This window comes from Bos javanicus, chromosome 21 (genome assembly GCF_032452875.1).
Source record: "Bos javanicus breed banteng chromosome 21, ARS-OSU_banteng_1.0, whole genome shotgun sequence".
NCBI classification, from domain to species: domain Eukaryota; kingdom Metazoa; phylum Chordata; class Mammalia; order Artiodactyla; family Bovidae; genus Bos; species Bos javanicus.
The window spans coordinates 7,335,123-7,353,820 of record NC_083888.1 but is presented as its reverse complement, the minus strand read 5'-3'; the positions used below and the strand labels follow the sequence as shown (position 1 = coordinate 7,353,820).

General features: G+C 46.7%; 1 protein-coding gene across 2 annotated transcripts in view; it reads right to left on the bottom strand.

Annotated features, from left to right (window-relative positions):
- The window catches only part of IGF1R (insulin like growth factor 1 receptor), a 304,552-nt gene extending 293,794 nt beyond the window's left edge, over positions 1-10,758 (bottom strand). Inside the window, exon 1 of one of the 2 annotated variants that reach the window (XM_061394274.1) lies at positions 10,492-10,758. In XM_061394274.1, the coding sequence (XP_061250258.1) occupies positions 10,492-10,585 (94 nt within the window). In that variant the 5' untranslated portion in view covers positions 10,586-10,758. Of the gene's footprint in view, positions 1-9,046; positions 9,204-10,491 lie in introns of those variants that run through there. The other variant, XM_061394275.1, reaches the window with a different exon arrangement.
- Between the last annotated feature and the right edge of the window lie 7,940 nt (positions 10,759-18,698).

The following is an 18,698-nucleotide window of genomic DNA, read 5'->3' as shown; positions in this document are numbered from 1 at the left end:
TCAAAGTGTTTGTTACTACTCTCTGTTAGGATTTCTGGCGTGTGAGCACCAGAACTACAGAAAACCGCCCAAGGGGACACATATAAGATGATAATTAAAGTCTTACCACACATTTTAAGTAGAGCAATGGGAAGTAAATCTCGCTTATTTTTCAAAAGGAATCAGTAGATGTTTTAAACCTCTAACCTTGAAAGGAATATTTTAGAAGTTGTCACTTATTTAAGTCCTGTAAAACATCTTAAATCCCAAACTGTAAAAGGTGCGCTAGGTAGATAGATACAACTTTGTCAAAAGTTGCTCACACCACTTAGGGAGACCCAAACTCTCTCAAGCCAGTTCACTGATGCAGCAGAGCAACCTTAATTGAAAACCATATCCCAACAGGTCCTACAGAAGCCTGCAGTCCTCACATTTTCCTGGAACTGGGTTCCCAGGAACCTAAGCCAGACAGAGGGACCACGGGGCCGTCTTCATCCTTAGGCACCGAAGAGGCCGAATTTCCTTTCTGGCCACTAGATGGCGCCTACGCATTGGTGAGGCGGACAAAGCGCACACTGGACACTTCTTGGGCACCAGCAGACACGGCCAACGATTAGACAGAGAAAGCATAATAGACCTCTGAAATGGACGATGCACTTCAGGCACCGGCCACTGTTTAATGAAAAAAGGTTTAAAAAAAAATCACAAAACTGTGTTAAACAAGCAAACTGCAATCCTGGTAACCACCTTAGCAAAATAAATCCTCACGACAGAACATTAACTGAGCACCTACTATGTGCCAGGCTCTGCATAACATTTAAACGACAACGGAAGCCCGACGTCAAGTGCATCCTGCATTTCTGGCAGTATCCAAACAACAACTCTGTTCAAGGATGCCGCATCCATTAGAGCTGTAGCAAACAAAAGCTGGAGGACTTAGGATACGCCAGCCTAAGTATCTGACATATGCATCAGCTCGCTTTTCGCTTTTAAGAATAAACGTCTGGAGTAGGTTCTATCAGAATTATAACTTTACAGATGAGGCACAGGAAGATTAAACAATTGGCTTGAGGCCTCGGCTACTGAGGAGCTGAGATTCAAACCCAAGCCCTCTGCCTCTCTGCGTGCAGTTCTCTCTACAGCCTCCTAAAATGACAACAGCTCGGGTCCCAGACAAAAACCAATCACTGCTAACCGGCACAGCAGGGGGTACGATCTCAAAAGGAACAAGTAGGAAGTCAGGTCTATAGAAACGAGAGTAATCAAGAAAAGCTTTATAAAGGAGAAGGAATCTGTGTTAGAAATTAAAAGGATGCTTGGGGCTGGTGCACTGGGATGACCCAGAGGGATGGTATGGGGAGGGAGGAAGGAGGAGGGTTCAGGATGGGGAACACATGTATACCTGTAGCGGATTCATTTCGATATCTGGCAAAACCAATACAATATTGTAAAGTTTAAAAATAAAGTAAAAATAAAAAAAAAAAGAAATTAAAAGATGGCATCTCAGATGAACTAAAACTCTAGGAAGGTATTTGGGGAACAGGAATTAACTCCCAACTTTACATAGTTACAGTCTTGTCCCTATTTCACAGATCTGAAACCTAGAGGGTTTTTTTTTTTAATGAAAAAGAGATTCCAACTCCAATTTTTCTGACCTTTTCTGGCAACATCAGTAAAAAGGAAAATCACTCCAGGCCTTGAATACAGAAGGAGCAAAACATGGAGCTAGGAACGGGCTTACTTACCGTAGAGCTAGAGCGTGCTGATAGAGAGTCCTAAGAATTCACACGGGATCCCTATAGCAAAGTCTCGGTAAGGGCGGATTACAGCCCAGGACAGGGCCCTCGGACTTGATTCCTGGACCTAGGGGCAGCACCACAAAAGGCACATGCTGATAATCTGGGGCTGGCAAGCCCATCAAAGCAGAAGGAGGGCGTTGGAGTCAGAATGCCCCGCCCAGAGGCCAACCAAGCATCTCCTCCAAGAGTCCATGCAGGTCTGGACGGGACCAGGGTGGAGCCAGAAATGGGCGAATGTGAACAATTTCAAGTGACTCAGGGAGGGAGAAAGGAAACATTTAATAAAGGAGTCTCCCCAGAGAGGGGCTGATGAACAGAAATGTCACTAGGAATTCCATCCTGACCCAACACCACTTGTTGTTGAAAATCTTACTGAGGTAATGCTAGACAGAAAATCCCAGATACACAGCTCAACCAAGTACAACAGTGGTAACAAAAGAATTTCCTGGGATGAAACTATAACATGTTGTGATCTCACACATTCCATGAACTCAGTATCCACAGAAATCAGACAACAGAACTAAGGAAGCCCAACAGCAGATCTTCCTCTGCCTCTGGTCTCTGATCGTTTGTCTTCATGATAATCTGTGTTTCTCTTTCAAATTCAGAGTCTGAGCTATGGGTAGGTATTTTACCCCACTACTGAGAGACCCCCAAAACTTAGCAGGGGAGAATAAACACAGGACAACGCTGGTAGTAACTGCACAACTGCTGAGGACTTTACAACCTAAATATAAGTAACAGCTGATGACCTAAGAAAACTATTGCTGGCTGGTACAGGCAAGACCATGGACCTCTCCCCTATTGCTAGCTGGTACAGGCAAGGAGTGGAGAAGGCAATGGCACCCCACTCCAGTACTCTCGCCTGGAAAATCCCATGGACGGAGGAGCCTGGTAGGCTGCAGTCCATGGGGTCGCGAAGAGTCGGACACAACTCAGCGACTTCGCTTTCACTTTCACAGGCAAGGAGATCATGGACCTCTCACCTGGGCTTTCTTTCTATGCTTCCTCTCTTCTCCAGGAGGTTATTATAGGTCAGCTGGACGCTTCCGATTTGGGAAAAACTGTTATAAACTCATGTCTCCCTAATCATCATCAGACTTCTCTCCCTTAAACTGTTATTAACTAAATTTTCTTAACTCAAATTGGCACTGTCTCATTTACTTAGTCAACATGCATTTCTAATAATTGATTTTATAAAGACAAACCACTGACTATATTTTATGTGACAGGATAAGCTCAAAGTTGGCACCCAAAATATCTCAAGAAAGTTTTTAAAGTTCTGCTCTATAAAACATTTATGCTTTAAGACCGTCGACATATATTTGCTCTCCCATGGTCGAGTAATTTAGAAAGCAGTATGCATATACCTAAATTACCAAACTGACAAATAATTCCACAGCCAGTTTAAAGAAAGTTAGTGCCAGCTTTAAAAAAAAAAAAAAAAAGCAGCCATACAAAAGTATACAAAACAACAATAATAATGTATTTGAAACCGTCAGAATTTGGATGAATGGACGGAAATACACACAATTTTGAACAAGTGGCCTTTTCTATTATATAACTATTACTAAAGTAGATGCTTGCCTTGATAAGGGGACTAAGAGGCTGAGGAGTGGTGTAAAAAATAAAGTTTCAAACCCCAAGAACTTTCTGGACTAGGAATAAATTAAGAATAGAATACTTTCTAAAGTCTTTAAAAATATAAATGCTTAAAATAAAATTAAAAAAAATTAAGACTTCCGGACTATTATAATGTGAACAATTTAAAGCAGGCATAGCTATCTCAGCTGCATTTGGGGATATCCATCATATGCATGCACATCTTCCCTCTGTGGTTAGTTACCAATCTATTTCAAATAAGAAAGAGTGGGCTTTAAGACCATCAGCCACCAGAGGTGGGTCACTCAGCTCCATGGACACACCCCCAGCAACTGACCAAGGAGCCATCGCCTGCACTGACCAAGGAGAGGACAACCATGGGAATAAAGGCAGTCCCTCCAGCCTGTCTGCCTTTCCCCATCATAAACAGCAGCAACAATACACAACAGTTACTGCAATCGCAGGCATTCATCCCTCATCATAAAAGAAACTAGTCTCTGCTGTGTTCCAATAAAATCTGAATTCTAGTCCATGAAGAAAAAAGAAAGAAAAATGAAAGCCTTGCTTACTAGTTTGTTTCTTTAGTGTTTTAAAGGAACATAGAAAGTAATCTCTATGTGTGCTTAGTCACTCAGCCGTGTCCGACTCTGCGACCCTTTGGACTGTAGCCTGCCAGGTTCCTCTGTCCATGGAATTTTTCAGGCAAGAATACAGGAGTGGGTTGCCATTCCTTCTCCAGGGGATTTTCCTGACCCGGGAATTGAACCCATATCTCCTGCGTCTCCCGCATTGCAGGCGGATTCTCTACCTGCTAAGCCATCGGGGGAGCCCAATTTCTATGGTGTGACGCGTATCTTTTAAAATGTATGTAGGATAGTTTATCACATCAGAACAAATTTTTAAACTTAAAGAGGTGAAGTTGCTGAGTCATGTCCAACTCTTTGTGATCCTATGGACTGTAGCCCACCAGGTTCCTCTGTCCATGGGATTTTCCAGGCAACAGTACTGGAGTGGGTTGCCATTTTTTTCTCCAGGGGATCTTCCCAACCCAGGAATCAAACCCGGGTCTCCTGCATTGTAGGCAGATGCTTTTACAGTCTGAGCCACCAGGGAAGATAGGCAAACTTGAAGAACTGAGTCCACTAAGTACTCAACATATATTTATTTAGGAAAAGAGGAAAGAGAAAAAAAAAATTATCAATTCCAGTAAAGAAATATCAGTATTTCCTTCAGATTTTGAAATTAATCAACTTCATAAGCCCTAAGTGAAGCTGGCATAAGTGGGAAAAGTAGGGGATCTTCAAAACTGATATTAGGGACTTTACAACATGAGTAGAAATGATGCTTTAAAAGTAAAAAAAAAAAAATAGTCTTCATAGTTCAAAAGTTTCAAAATCAAAGACACTGTTAATATTTTGAGTCAAATATAACCTAAACAATTTAACAAAAGAAACAAACAAACTTCATCATGCCCAGGGAGTATGCATCTACTGAAATAACAACTTAATTTGTTTTTAAAGATCTTCTGTTTACCAACCATTTTATACCAACCATATGCCCTTTCCTAAGAACAATCAGTTCTTTCCAGATCCTTGGGGGTTGGGGTAAGGGTGACACATTTCGAAGTTTTAATGTTTCCAAATACTGAAAATCCTCCCCAAATGTCAACAGGTCTCAATGTGCAAAAACATTAGGACTTTCGACCCCCGACCCTTACCCCTGCCACCTCTCAGTTTAAGCCAAATCATTTGTTTACAAATAACTGGAAAAGCTCCTCTGCATAATCAGATGCCAAACGCCATTTTCAAGGAGAGGTCAGAGTGCTTCATTCATAATTCAACTTGTTGCCTTTAAAGCGTTTAGAATTTTCCTTCAGAACATCGCAGACAGAGAGATCAAGAAACTGTATCCCAAGCATGTGTGCAACCATCATATATTTAGTACAATGAGGGCGTGCATCCTTGGACTCAGATGGCACCTGTCATAAGTTGGCTAAGAACAGCAGTTCAAACAGGTTGGCCCACGGGCACAAATCCCTCCTCCGTGAACTAGGGTTGGTGTTTTAAATGAGTTTTGAAAACAAATTGGAGGAAAAAAATCACAACCGAGAGAGAAACATGGCTTGGACATTTTACAATTTAAAGACATTTCAAGGTTTGATTACCTCTTTAATCTCATGCTTTCAAAAGCAGCAAAGTATTTGAAATTAAACAAGGACTTACAATTATGAGTTCTCTAAAGTTTCCCAGAAAGCTAACTAAGCAATGCATAAATCCAGAAAAGCTTTAGAGTCAGTCCCACCTTCCTTACAACTCAAAACGAGCCACAGAACATTCTCATGCACACCTGTGACTCCTACTGAAGTTCTGGCAAATGGCAAACACGGCACTGCACATTTTTAATCACAACTGTCAAACCAATGTTAGAAAGGAGACAGCACAGCTGATCGAGATGGGTGGCTGGCAGGTACACCTCAGCCTGCCAGCAGCACTGCAATACAAGGGCGGGTATTCAGAAGGCAAGCCATGCCATGCATGCCTCCAGAAAGATCAATAACATTGACAGACTTCCTATCTTAAGTCTATAGAAATGTTTCTAAAGGGCCTTTAAAATGTTGTTTCAGAACTGCATGCTGGGCTGAGTCAGAAAAAGATGTGAATTTTCAAGAAACTTTGTTTCACGCAGGATTATGTAAAATGTCCTAAGGACAAAAGTGAAATTCTCTCTGTGCAGGCATCACGTAAGGCAGTGTCCAGCTTCCATACAGCAGGTACTCAATAAGTGCTGGCTGGATTCAGCTGCTTCTTACAGCACATTCTTACAAAACAAATGAAACCAGATTTAAAAGGAAGCTACTGTCCCATGAGGGCTCTCCTTGGCAAAACTGGAAGGCAGCAAGTGAAAATGATACAGTTGATATTCATTACTGCTCTGATCTTGCAACAATAAGAACAACAGGAATCATTTTTATTAGTAAACTGAGCCTTACGCAAAAACCAAAAACAAATGTAAACAGTTATTCTTTAGGTATTTTCCTATTAACAGGCCAAGCTAAGTCTGGATAAAGGCAGACCAGTTTGAAGACAAAAACCCTTCTGCTATGTTTTTAAATCTTTTTCTTGATAAGAAATCTTAATTAAAAAAATATAATCACTGTGTATCTAAAAAAACTTCTGCATCCTACAGAAATTCTCTTTCCTGCTCAGAGTCTGCAACTATTTAAGAAATAAAACAAGTAACAAAGAAAAGAGAAAAAAAAGAAAAGAAAAAGTCTACTGTATTACAATAAGCAGTTCTTAAGTTTATACTACCAGGGTGGTTAATATGGGATATCAAAAGAGACAGTGGGAATTCTTTATCCTCTTAAAACATTACATTATTTCTTTGTTGGAAAAAAAATATGTAAGAAAACTGGAATACAAAACGCCATCAGACTCAGCTACTAAACTCTAGTCTTGGAAAGACCAACGTCGTTTCAGATTCAGTCAAGGATTTCAGTGTCACAAATCTGACTTTCACTCCCAGCACTTGCATTTCTTTTCACCCAACCCCTTAATCCTTCATGTGAGCTATTCCTAACCAAGCTTCTTTTTTCCTGTCTGTCCTTTTCCCCTATGGCATTCAATCTCCGCTGTTTTAGCTTCAATGATCAATTTGTAGTTCATGAGTCTGAAAAACTCCACAAATTTTAAAAAAGGAGACACCAACCTGCTGGACAAAGTTACTTAATAATTTTAATCTATCAACAGATTCTATGTTCAAAGTAACACAATACATTCTTTTCAACCTTAACATGTTTCTTGAAAGAAAAACAGCTTTATTGGGATATAATTCACATACCATAAAAGTCACTAATTTAAAGTACACAATTCAATGGTTTTTAGCATTTTCAGAAAGTTGTGCAACCATTACCACAATCTAATTTTAGAGTATGTTCATCACCCCTAAAAGAAACCCGTACCCCCTCCTTCCCCAGCCCTACGCAACCACTAATCTACTTTCTGTCTCTATGGATTTGCTTATTCTGGACTTCATATAAATGGAATCATACAATATGTGGTCTTTTGTGACTGACTTCTTTCACTAAGCATGATGTTTTTAAGGTTCTTCCAGTCAACCTTAGCATATTTCTTAATGTTGGACTTTTCTAATCCTTCTGACAAATTAAACATATAACCTTTTAAACTTCAAACCCACACCCCACCTCTCCACAAAAGTACCCTTTACTTGCTATTTCCCTCTAGAGAGGCTAAACTATAATTTGCTATTTAGGTTCTTCCCAAACTTCTTATTCTGGGATTCTTCTCCTGGTAATAAAACAGCAAAGTTCTTTAAACACCCATCTTTCACATACCTACATTTCCCTGACAATAGGGTATTACTGTGCCTGGGGCAGAAAGATGACTGAATCTTTTTAATGAGACGGCCACAATACCTTTAAAGGGCACACTGATTTTTTTTTAAAGCATCATATTATTTGGCTATCACTCCTAACTTCCAGACCTCCCTTTTTTAGATGCAGTGTTCACAGTACACTGATACAAAGTCTTTATGACTTCGTCTGCTTCAAAACTGCTAGGTTTTCCAAATTAAAGGCTTTTGTGTTTTTTTTAATCACCCCTACTGCTATTACACTCTGAGAGAAAACACTAATCCCTAAATAAGCCAACACATTATTAATCAACAGCACCCCAATCTTTATTATATTATACTAGACAGTCAAAACAATGCTTGTCTCTGATAGGAGCCGGTGGTTTTAGTTCTATCAGAAGTAAGAGTTCCAGCACCTTTTGGACTAAGAGCTGAACACATGCTGAGCATACCATTTACTCCTGAAAACTTCCTAGCTATAGGGAGGGGCAGGTAGTGAGTTAGAACTTCAACAAACCATAATCAGGAATGGGGCGTCTTCTGGCCATCCATCAAGTTTTCAGAAACCAACTATTTGCAACGGATCCTTGAGCAAAGTTTGGCATCTTGTACTATAAAAGTAGTTAAAACGCCCCTTCCTCTCCTGCCTGTTTTCTCAAGAAAAACAAACAGAACAAAACACCTTTCACAAAGAGTATTTTTCATCAAGAATTCCAAACAACAAGACATCCTATTTTAAAATCCCGGAGCCCTGCGTCGGAGAAGCAAGGCCAACCCTGGTGTTGTGAATTTCAGAACTTACTAACATTAAACAATAAAACTAGAGACAGGACACAGTTCAACAACATGCCGTAATAAAATGGATTAACTCTCTTGTGTCTCCTGAACTATATTTAGCTCCTGAAGGCTAGAAGCCCCCCTCTGTGCCCCCAAACACCATCTGTGAGCCTTAGAAGGGTGCCGAGAGCCTTTCGCCCAATCCAGCGTGCGGAAACTTCAGGAAACAAAGAGCAGGAGAGCTCAGATTTGTGGAGGGTCCGGACTCAAAGCGAGTCTTACTCCACGCAGTAAACACGCTAATCCTGTAAAAATCTGCTCATACTCCGTCGTGAACGCATTTCTTACAAAACGTTTAAGAAGGGTTTGTTTATACGAACAGTCTTTCCGAATTGCACCTAAGACGGGCCAGGCAGCCCCCGCTGCCTCCTGACTCTCCCCCTCACTGTGCAAGGCGCAGTCGTGATTTTTCAAAGTTAATTGGCACCACCTGCATACACTCGGCAAACATTACTCACCAACACGCCCTCGCCGTTCCCAGCCCCAGTTCTGTGCCTACATTTAAACTTTATAATCGTGCTCAAGATACCCTGCCGTCCCGAATGGACCAGCAGAGCCTCCCTTTACTGTTTGGAGAAGAATGGAAACCCCTCCTCTCCCCGCTCCACATACCGCGGGGCCCTAAGTTCTCTCTCCCTCCCTCCCTGCCCGTCCCTACCCTTAGCCGACACCACCAAAACAAAAGCTATCAGATTGCAAGCGGCAGCGCGAGGAGCGATATTGCTTATTAACTGTGCAGAGGAAGTGCGGGCGGGGGGTGGGGGGCGCGCAACACAACTCGGGACACGAAGCCCAAGCCGGGGCCGCGCGCTCGCCACGCGGAGCCCCCTCCCCGCACGCCCACCGCCGCCGGGCCCCGCGCGCCCGAAACCGCGACGCGGGCCACCTCTCCCCGGGGCACGGCGGCCCGGTGTCCCTGGGCGGCCGTGTGGCTGCGAGCACGTGTGTGGAAATGCACGTCGGCTCCGACCACACACCCACTCCCGCACACTCGAAGGCCGCCCTACCACCCCTAGCCCCGCCGGGACGAAGAAGGAGTCCACGAGCCGCTAGAAAACGGGGAGAAGGGCCCCCCAAACCCTCTGAACTCGGGGTCCGTACGCGCTGTCCGGAACAGCCCGACTGACGCCGAGCCCCCGACTTCGCCTTTTTCCAGGGGCTGCACCGTGGGGTGCGAGATGTAAGTGGGAACGCTCCCCGCACCCCCAGCCGCACTGAGCAGTCCCGGGAGGCCGGACGGGGCTGGCGACCCGCCGCGGATCCGGCGAAGGCGACAGGGAACCCAAAGAGCCCAAGGGGCCAAGCGCGGCGAGCGACAGGAGATCTCGCTGGAATGTCTGGAAACCTGTCCTGGGGCCGCGAGGCCTCCCCGCCGGGCACCTCCTCCTGGGCACCTTGCAGCCCCGGGGCCGGCGGGCTGCCCGCTCCCACCCCCGAGCACCGAACCTGCCCCCAGCCGCGAGGGCGCCGCGCGAGCTGTCACCGCCGCCTGCGCGCCGCGTGTCGGGAGGCCCCGCGCGGGCGCGCGGTGCGGACGGCTGGGCGCGAACTTCCCCACTGGAGCCCCGGGGCCTGGCCCCGCCGCGGGCCGCCGGGTATGGAGCGCAGCCCAGACAGCCGGGCCGCGGAGCAGGGCTCTCGGGACCGCGGAAGGGAGAGCCACCGAGGCCCTTCCCGCGCGGGGATGCGCCGAGCCCGGGGCCGCGCGGGCCTCCGAACCCAACGACCTGGGCCCAGGGGTCCCCCCTGGCTTTGCGGCCGAGCCCCTCGGCGCCCCGCCCCGCGGCCCCAGAGCCCGGGAGCCCGACAGCTGCGACGGTGGCAACTCGGGTTTCGCAAACAGGGCGCAGCCCCTCGGAGGAAAAGTTCCCGCAGTGGCCGCGGGCGGCGGGCACATACTCACTTTCTCCACTCGTGGGCCAGAGCGAGAGCGCGGCGGAGAAAAACAGGAGTCCCCACAGCGAGGTCGGGGACCCTCCTCCGGAGCTAGACTTCATTCCTTTTATTTGGGACCAAATTCCCCTTTCTCAAAAAAAAAAAAGGGGGGGGTGGTGGAGGAGGAAAAGAAAAAGTCTCCGAGTCTTCGTCCCCCCCCCACCTCCAAAAACAAGGGCGAAGGCGACAACACTTCCCGAGGCGGCGCCGGCCGGGGGTCCGCGGGGAGGCGCGGACGGGGCGGGCGGTGGCGGCGGGTGGCCCTCAGCGCCGGCAGCCGCGGCCCAGCGCTCGGCGGAGTCGGGAACCCGGGGCGCGCCGGGGCGGGCTGTCTGCGTCGTCGGCCTCCATTTTCAAACCCAGAGAGGCAGGAGGGAGGAAAAACTGCGAAGAGAAGGGGGCCAAGCCCGGATCCGTCTTGGCGAAGGAAAACAAACCCGACCCCAGACAGAGAGGGAGGCGGCCCGACGCCCGAGCCTCCGCGGCGGGAGGGCGCGACGCAGTTCGCAACACGGCCCCAGAGCCCGGGTCGCGGGGGAGGCCGGCCGGGGGCAGAAATGCGGAGGAAAAATGAATGAGCCGCTCCCCTCCTCCTCCTCCTGCTGCTCCTCCTCCGCCGGGCTCCGCTCGCCGCCGCCGCCGCCGCCGCCGCCGCCGCGAGCTCCTTCCCAAATCCAGGACACACACAAAGCGACGGGCCGGCCGCGCTCTGCGCTCCCGCCGCCCGCCCCGCGCCGGCCCCCGCCCGCCGCCGGCTCGGCGCGGGGGCTCCGGCTCGCTGAAGGTCAAAGCCGCGGCGCGCCGTGGAGCTCCCCTCGCGCGGGAGGGGCGTGGAGGACCCGGGGGTCGGCAAGCTCCAGGCACGGGCGCGCCGGGGCCAGGCTCGCCGGTGGCGTCCCTCTCCCTCGCCCGCCTCTCGAGTTCGCCTGGTGCGCTCGCTCCTCCTCGGGTTGTTCCCCCCCCCCTTTTTTTTCTTTTTTTTTTTTTTCCGCTCAGCGGAGTTAATGCTGGTAAACAAGAGCCTCAGCCCCGCCGCGCCGCTGCCGCCGCCGCTGCCACACACTGGGGCCTGGCGCGCGCGTGCGCTCGGGGCCGCGCACACACACTCACACGCGCGCGCGCACTAGTGCGGCCACAGCCGCAGCCCCGGCGCGCGGAGGGCCGGGCCCCGGCCGGCGCGCGCCAAGAGCCGGAGCCCAGGAACACAGGGACGTGCGGAGCGGAGCCCCGGCGCGGGCGGCTAGGCGGCGAGGCGCCGCCCCCGCGCCCCGCCCGCGCGCACCGGCTCCCGCGCGCGCGCGCCCCTGCTCTCACCCCCACCGCACTGCGCCGGCCAGCCTGCACGCGCGCGCCCCTCCCGCAAGACTCCAAAAACAATGCCCCCGGCGCCGGGCCCGGCCCGGCCGAGGAGCGGGCTGGGGAGCGGGGGAGGGGCTGGGTCGGGCTGGGAGGGGAGCGCGAGGCCCGAGAGGTTCATTGAAAACAACAACAGCGCGGCTGGAGCGCGCGTTGCCCCGGTTCTTGAAAAGCTTCATTGTGTCTTGCAGCTGTTGCAAAATAAATAAATAAGTGCGTGCATGCGGCATTTTTTCGCAGCCGGCTGGAAAGCTCGAATGTGGCGGGAGGGGCACACCTGGGAGAAAGGAGACGCCCCCCCCCAACCAGGCTACTAAGCGGGCACTTTGGCTCAAGGCCGGGACGGCCGCGGCGTCGCCCCAGGGGACCCCATAGTCCCGGGACTCGCGGGCAGCCAGGGGGAAGGGCGCGGCTCGGGCCCGGGAGCCCGGAGAGACTGCCGGCGGGGGCCCGGAGCGGGCGTAGGGGGGCCCAGACGGGCCGCCCCGCGCGCCCGGGCGCGTCCCCGCCGCAGCCGCCAGGGGGCGCGGCGGGCACGGGGAGGGCCGGCCCGCCGAGTGTCCCCTCCCTCCGGGAGAGGAAATCTGGGGGCCCGGGCCGGGGGCCGGCCGAGCTGGGTTGCGCCGGCCCGGCACTGGAGACCCGCGGCGGGTCCGGAGAGCGGCTCGCGGACTGGTTCCTCTGCCGGCCCCACCACGTGGGCGGCTGCGGGCGGCGGCCAGGGCGCGTGCTCGGTGCGGGGCTGCGGGGGCCCCCGGAGGCCAAGGGGGCGTGCCGGGGGGCCCCCGGAGGATGCGCTCGAGGCCTGGGGCCGAAGTCTCCCGGCCGGGCTCTCGGCACGCGGACACGCCGCGCCCGATCGCCGAGCGGCCACTGCGGGAGCCCACCCGCACCTGCTCGCGTCCTTCCGGGCGCGTCTGTCTTCCCTCCTTTGCTCCGTAAAGGACTGGAAACTAGCGCCCGCCCGGTCTCCTCCGTGGTTTTCTTGAAGGTGCCCGAGGAGGGGTTTCCCCAAAGAGAGCCTACCCCTGGACTGCCATCTAATGAATAAATGCTGCGGAAACCAGGTCCTTAAAGCGGGAAACAGCCCAGCGAGATCTAGAGAGAGGAGTTTGAAATACGTGGACTTTTAAACATAGTGATTGGACCACGTGTCGCCTTTAATGTGGTCCGGCTTCATGACTCAGGCTAATTGATGTCAACAGTAAATAAAAAGAAGATGGCTAATAAGAATTGTGGATGTCGAGATGTAGAAGTGTTTGTCTCATAAATAATCAGGCTGTCTGGTAAGATCGGATCTGTTCTAAAGGAAAGTAGATTTCCTTTTTTACTCTAATTGTAAAAGATTTCGACGTTACATTATGCATCCCATCGTTCGTAAATAATTTTTTTAATTAAGAGCTGAAAACAAATCAAAAGCTATTATAATGGAAACCTAACCCTTTCCCCCCTATATTTATTCCCTACATCATTTGCCTCTTGGAAATTTTTAGCTCAATTCAGTGAGTCAGTTGGATAGAAGGAAATAAATCCTTTCTTACTTAAGTCATTCATATGGGATTGTTTTGTTTAACTGAAATTCAGCTTAATTTTAAAATGTTCCAGTTTTAGATATTCCTGGACATTAACAAAGAAAGAAGGAAATTAGAATCTTTAAAAGGAAATTGAAACTTAGCACGTGTCATTTTAAAAGTAGGCACTGCCATATGAATAATTAAAATTTGATCTACTTATATTTTTAAATTTTATTTTAAAATATTTCTCCAGACAATACCCTACATGAAGTTGGTCTTGATGCCTACAGATCCATTTTGCAATTAAATGTAAAGGAATATCAATAGCATATCTTCATTGTATTTAGTATTCAGGATTTTACAATACATCTAAATTAAGACAAAAGTTTAGAGTTGAGTTTTTAAAGGAATGATGCTAATATAAAATCTTTAAATACTACACAATATAGTTTTAGTATTAGTAAATTCATTCATTTGTCCCTGAGAACATAAGAGATATATGAAATAAAGAGAAATGCATACAGTTACTTAAATTGTAGGATTTTTTTTTTAAGAAAATGACTTTTCCTCTGTGATTTTTTAAAATGTTGTTTTATCCTAAAGTACTAAGATGTCAATAAGATTAAATTATTTTAGATAGTTAAGTTAGATTTTTTAAGTATATGCCTTAATATTTAGACAAAGAGAATCAAAATTTAGATTGCCTTTCAGCTCTACCTTGATTACACATAGAAGGTGATTTGTATTTTCTTCAATTATTACATTCTACATACCAAAGTCAAACTTATTTTTTCAACCTTGGAAATAAAACCACATAGTAAAACATTGATTGGAGTCTTTACAACTACACTGCCAATGTGTCACACGTTTTGTTTTATGCAGTTTTCCTCAGGTATCCTATAAATTTCCCTTATTTTGGAACTGAAGCTGGTTGCTCATTTTCACTTTATAAAAACTGTTTACTTGAAAAGAGTTGTATCTCAAATTACTGGGCTAAATGTACCAGGTTCCCCCCCCCACCCCACCCCCGCTCAATGGAATATATATGGAGTGAAAAATATGAGAAACACTGCAAATGACAGTTGACAGGTAATACAATGTATTGTGATATATTCCCAGGAAGGAATGTCATGCAACAGTAAGTGAATAAACTACAGCCACACGCAACACCAGCAGATCTTTGAAACACAATGTTAGGTAAAGAAATGCAAGTTCTGAAAAGCTGTACACATACTCCCATTTTGACAAAGCTCTTAAAAGGGAAAACAAGAACCACGAGGCAAATTTTAAAGCAAAATATCTAAATACAGACTATAATATTTTTGTTTTGTTTTGCTTTGGTTTTTATCTTAGCAAGGGGATTCATGAGGAGCACAAAACCCAGGATCTTGGTTACTTCCGGGAGAAGTGGAGCAAACCGCTAAGCTCATGCAGTGTTCCTGGAGACACGTTCATCCTCGGATGGGCTGGTAGACTTACAGATTTCCATTTTTTAATTATGCTTATAACTAACACATATGTTACACATATTTCTGTATGTATAAAATATTAAAGAAAATAAGACAAAAATTATGGGAGAGATTCATGAAAGATCATCCCAGGTGTCCAGTAGGATTCTTCCAGATTCCAAGCTGTTTGTATAAACAAATCAGAAGCATTAAATAATCACTAAAATTGTATAGTTAATCAAGGTCTTATTCTTAAGGATATATTTCAAAGAATAACTACCCATATCCTATCAATGAAATTCAAGACAAAAACAAATCATGAAACAAAAAATGTCAGAGAATTGACTTCGTAAATAATCAGGTTCATTAATTGAGTGCATTATGTAAACTGTCTGGCAGTTTCCTGTGAGGTTAAATAAATACCTAACTCATGATCCAGCAATTTTACCCCTAGCTATTTAACCAAAAGAAATGAAAATATATCCACAAAGAGACCTATATGGGAATGTTGATAGTTGCTTTGCTCCTAATAGCAAAAAACTGGAAACGACCCAAATGTACCTCAAAAGGGAAAAGGGCAAACAAATTGTGATCTATCCATTCAACGCAATACCGGATACTAATAAAAAAGAAAGAACTATTAATGCATACAAAAGCATAGATGAGCCTCAAAAGCATGGTAGCGTATGCATTCATCAAAACAAGTCAAACTGTACACTTAAGATAGATGCCCTTCGTTGTGTGTAATTATATCTAAATTTTAAGTTTTAAAGAGTCCATTATGTAATTTAGAAATTTTGCAGCTGTTCTAAAAAAGCTTAGCACAATGCTTTCCGTTTTTGCTATTATGTGAGTTAGTAGAGCTCATCTCCAACCTCCATGCCCACAGCTGTCTCTGCAAATAAATACACTTTCAGAGATACATCTGCCCAAGGTCCCCTACAAAGGGCTTGAGCTGAAGAAGCCACCAAGGGGTCTCCACAAAGCAACCCAGGAGCAGGAAAGAGATAAGGGATCTCCAGCTGTTCCCAGTGCCTGCACAGCCACAGAGATGTGAGTCCCAGTCTCCCTGAGATCTGTTTACACTCACCTTGAGAAGATTTCCTATTTTAGATGCTCAGGGACACCCCGCTCACGGGGCCATCAGTGCTACATTCCTCCATAATACTTGAAATGCAAGGTGGAGGTTTCGGAAAACATTTGCACAGGGACAGAGGGACATCTTTGAGACACCTTCCAGAATCGCATTCTGGTGAAGCATCAGTAAGGGGAGTTCCTGGAAAACCCAGGCCTGAGCCAGGAGGGACAGGCACCCTTGTGCTCACCATGGATCCAAGGTAGAGGCTGGAAGGCTTCTCTCGCTGCCCAGCTTTCCACAAGCTGGCACTGACCTGAGGGTGTGGGGGTGTTCAACTCCCGATCATCATCTGTGGGAAAGCAAGCCATACCCGGAGCCCTGTTCTGGCTCCATATTTCTTCACTTGTCTATTTCACTTGATCTCTGAGATGGGTCTGCCCTCTTGACTCCTTCACTTTCAATCTTAAGGATCCTTGGCTGTCAGAGAGCACAAAAGATGCTTCTTCATCTTTGAAATGCATCTTAGAAGTACCTGAAAAGTGGAGTTAAATCAAAATTTCTCTTCACTCTGATTAAAGCCACCAGCCCTGAGATGTTTTGTCCGCAACATGCCCCGCCCCACCCTGCAAAGCAGTGTGACTCCGAGGGTCTCTGTAGCTCTGTTTTCTCCTCCAAGAAATGATCGTATTGGAGTAGACCTGCCTGCTTCTAAAAATACCATGATTTCTTTCTTTGGTTTCTAGTTGAGAGTGGTACCTTGGTATCCCATAGTATAGTTCCTACCTTTAGTTTCTTTGTCAAATAATTAATAATCTATAAATCAATGCACAGGCAACAGAAGCCACACTCAAGGAATAATTGTTTCCTAACGTATTTTATTAATCTAGATTTTTCACATATTGGAGTTTCTTAGAGCAGAACACATTTTTTTCACCGGTTCTAAATTCCCATATATATATTCCAAGAATACAAATACAGAAAGACGAGCAAAAATATCACCACAGCAGCAGCTGGAGCAAGTGGTCACAGGTGACCCGTAGAAGGAATAATCCCCTTATTGATCATTGAGAATGTTCCTGCAAAATATTCTCTTCTGGATATTAAGTTCTGGTGAAGCCTTATTTTATAGAATATATTTGTACATTTTTTCAGTGAAAAAAATAATTTGAGAGGCACCAGTATGTCAGGCTCCTTAATAGAACCAAACTCTGTTGCTGGCCTCGTGGACCCGCTGCAAATAAGTGAGACCTTAAAGTTACATAGCTCTCTGGGCTCCACAGTGTGCAGACCACATCTGGAGAATTGGCATGTTTATGTCTGTCTGTGGAGGACCACGGATCCACAAGAGAACGCCGTACTGGCGCAGGGCAAGAATGGCAAAGGATTGCTTCCTGTATCCCACGAGGGGTCATTAAGACATACAGACATTAAGTTTCATGTGACGCCTGTTTTCATACCCTTGGAAAATGATTCCTAGGCTTGACCCAGGTAACTCCAATGGGCAGAGCTAGCCCAGGGGAAAGGAAAGGAGGTATCAGTTATTTTTAAGAATGTTTCTTCTTTTCCAATAGTAACAAATAACTACCATTATCTTGCAGGCTCTGCTTGCAGCACTGCCTTGTGTGGGAAAGAGCTCAGCATAAGAAGGAGGCAGAGGCTGGATCCACACCTACTGGGCGAACTGTCCAAAGAAGCACTGAATTAACAGAGGCCGGCATGGTAACATCTGAGGTCCCTTCCAATGCCAAGATCACTAGATATTTGGCTTCTACTTCTGGGCTTGGATAATTGTGTATTATGGCCACTGAAGGGGCCTCCCTTTGCTTTAAATGAACAGTGAACAGCTTCAAAGTTGAAGATGTATTGGGCTTTCCTGGTGGCTCAGATGGTAAAGAATCAGCCTGCAAGGCAGGAGACCCAGGTTCAATCTCTGGATCGGGAAGATACCTTGGAGAAGGGAATGGGGCTACCCACTCCAGTATTCTTGCCTGGAGAATTCCATGAACAGAGGAACCTGACAGGCTACGGTCCATGGGGTCGCAAAGAGTCAGACGTAACTGAACGACTAACAGTTTCACTTTCTTTCTTTCAAAGTTGAAGAGGTATTAGTTTAATAGGATATTGTATGTATTTTATATTGTAGAAACCCTAATGAAATAGCTCCTGAAAGAGGTCCAAAACCGAGTTCCAACAGGTCAGAAAGTCAAGTTAGGAGGTCAGGGATTGCTTTCAAACCAATCATATTAAGGGGATGGTTGAGGCAAGTGGGACTCAGGTGGAGGTTAAGATAAGCAGTGTACTGGTGTGTCCGACAGTGGGCTCTGTCGGAGTAGGGAGTGGGAGCCCTGATTTTTAGAACTTTCTAATCTTCCTTGATTAGAAAATCAAGGAAATTCCACTACAGCTAATTTAAGCAACCAGTGTGAGATCACTGAACACAGAACTCTAAAGAGATGGACAGCTGGGTTTTGTGAGACCCTGTGAGCCTGCTGCAGTCCTTGCTGGATTAAGATACCCAAGAATCTTGCATTACCTTTGTAGCAAATTAAATATGTATTCGGTAAGGGATTTTTAAGCAACTCAGTCCAAAAAAAAAAAAAAAAACCAATAGCTATAAACAGGCAATTCACAGAAGAAACCAGAACAGCCAATAAGCAGGAAAATATACTCAGCAATCTGGTTGGCAAAATTAAGAATTGGACTGTACCAGCTTTTCACAGGGATGACCGGCAGAATTGAATTCTTGTACCTAACCTACAACCCAACAATGTTACTCATA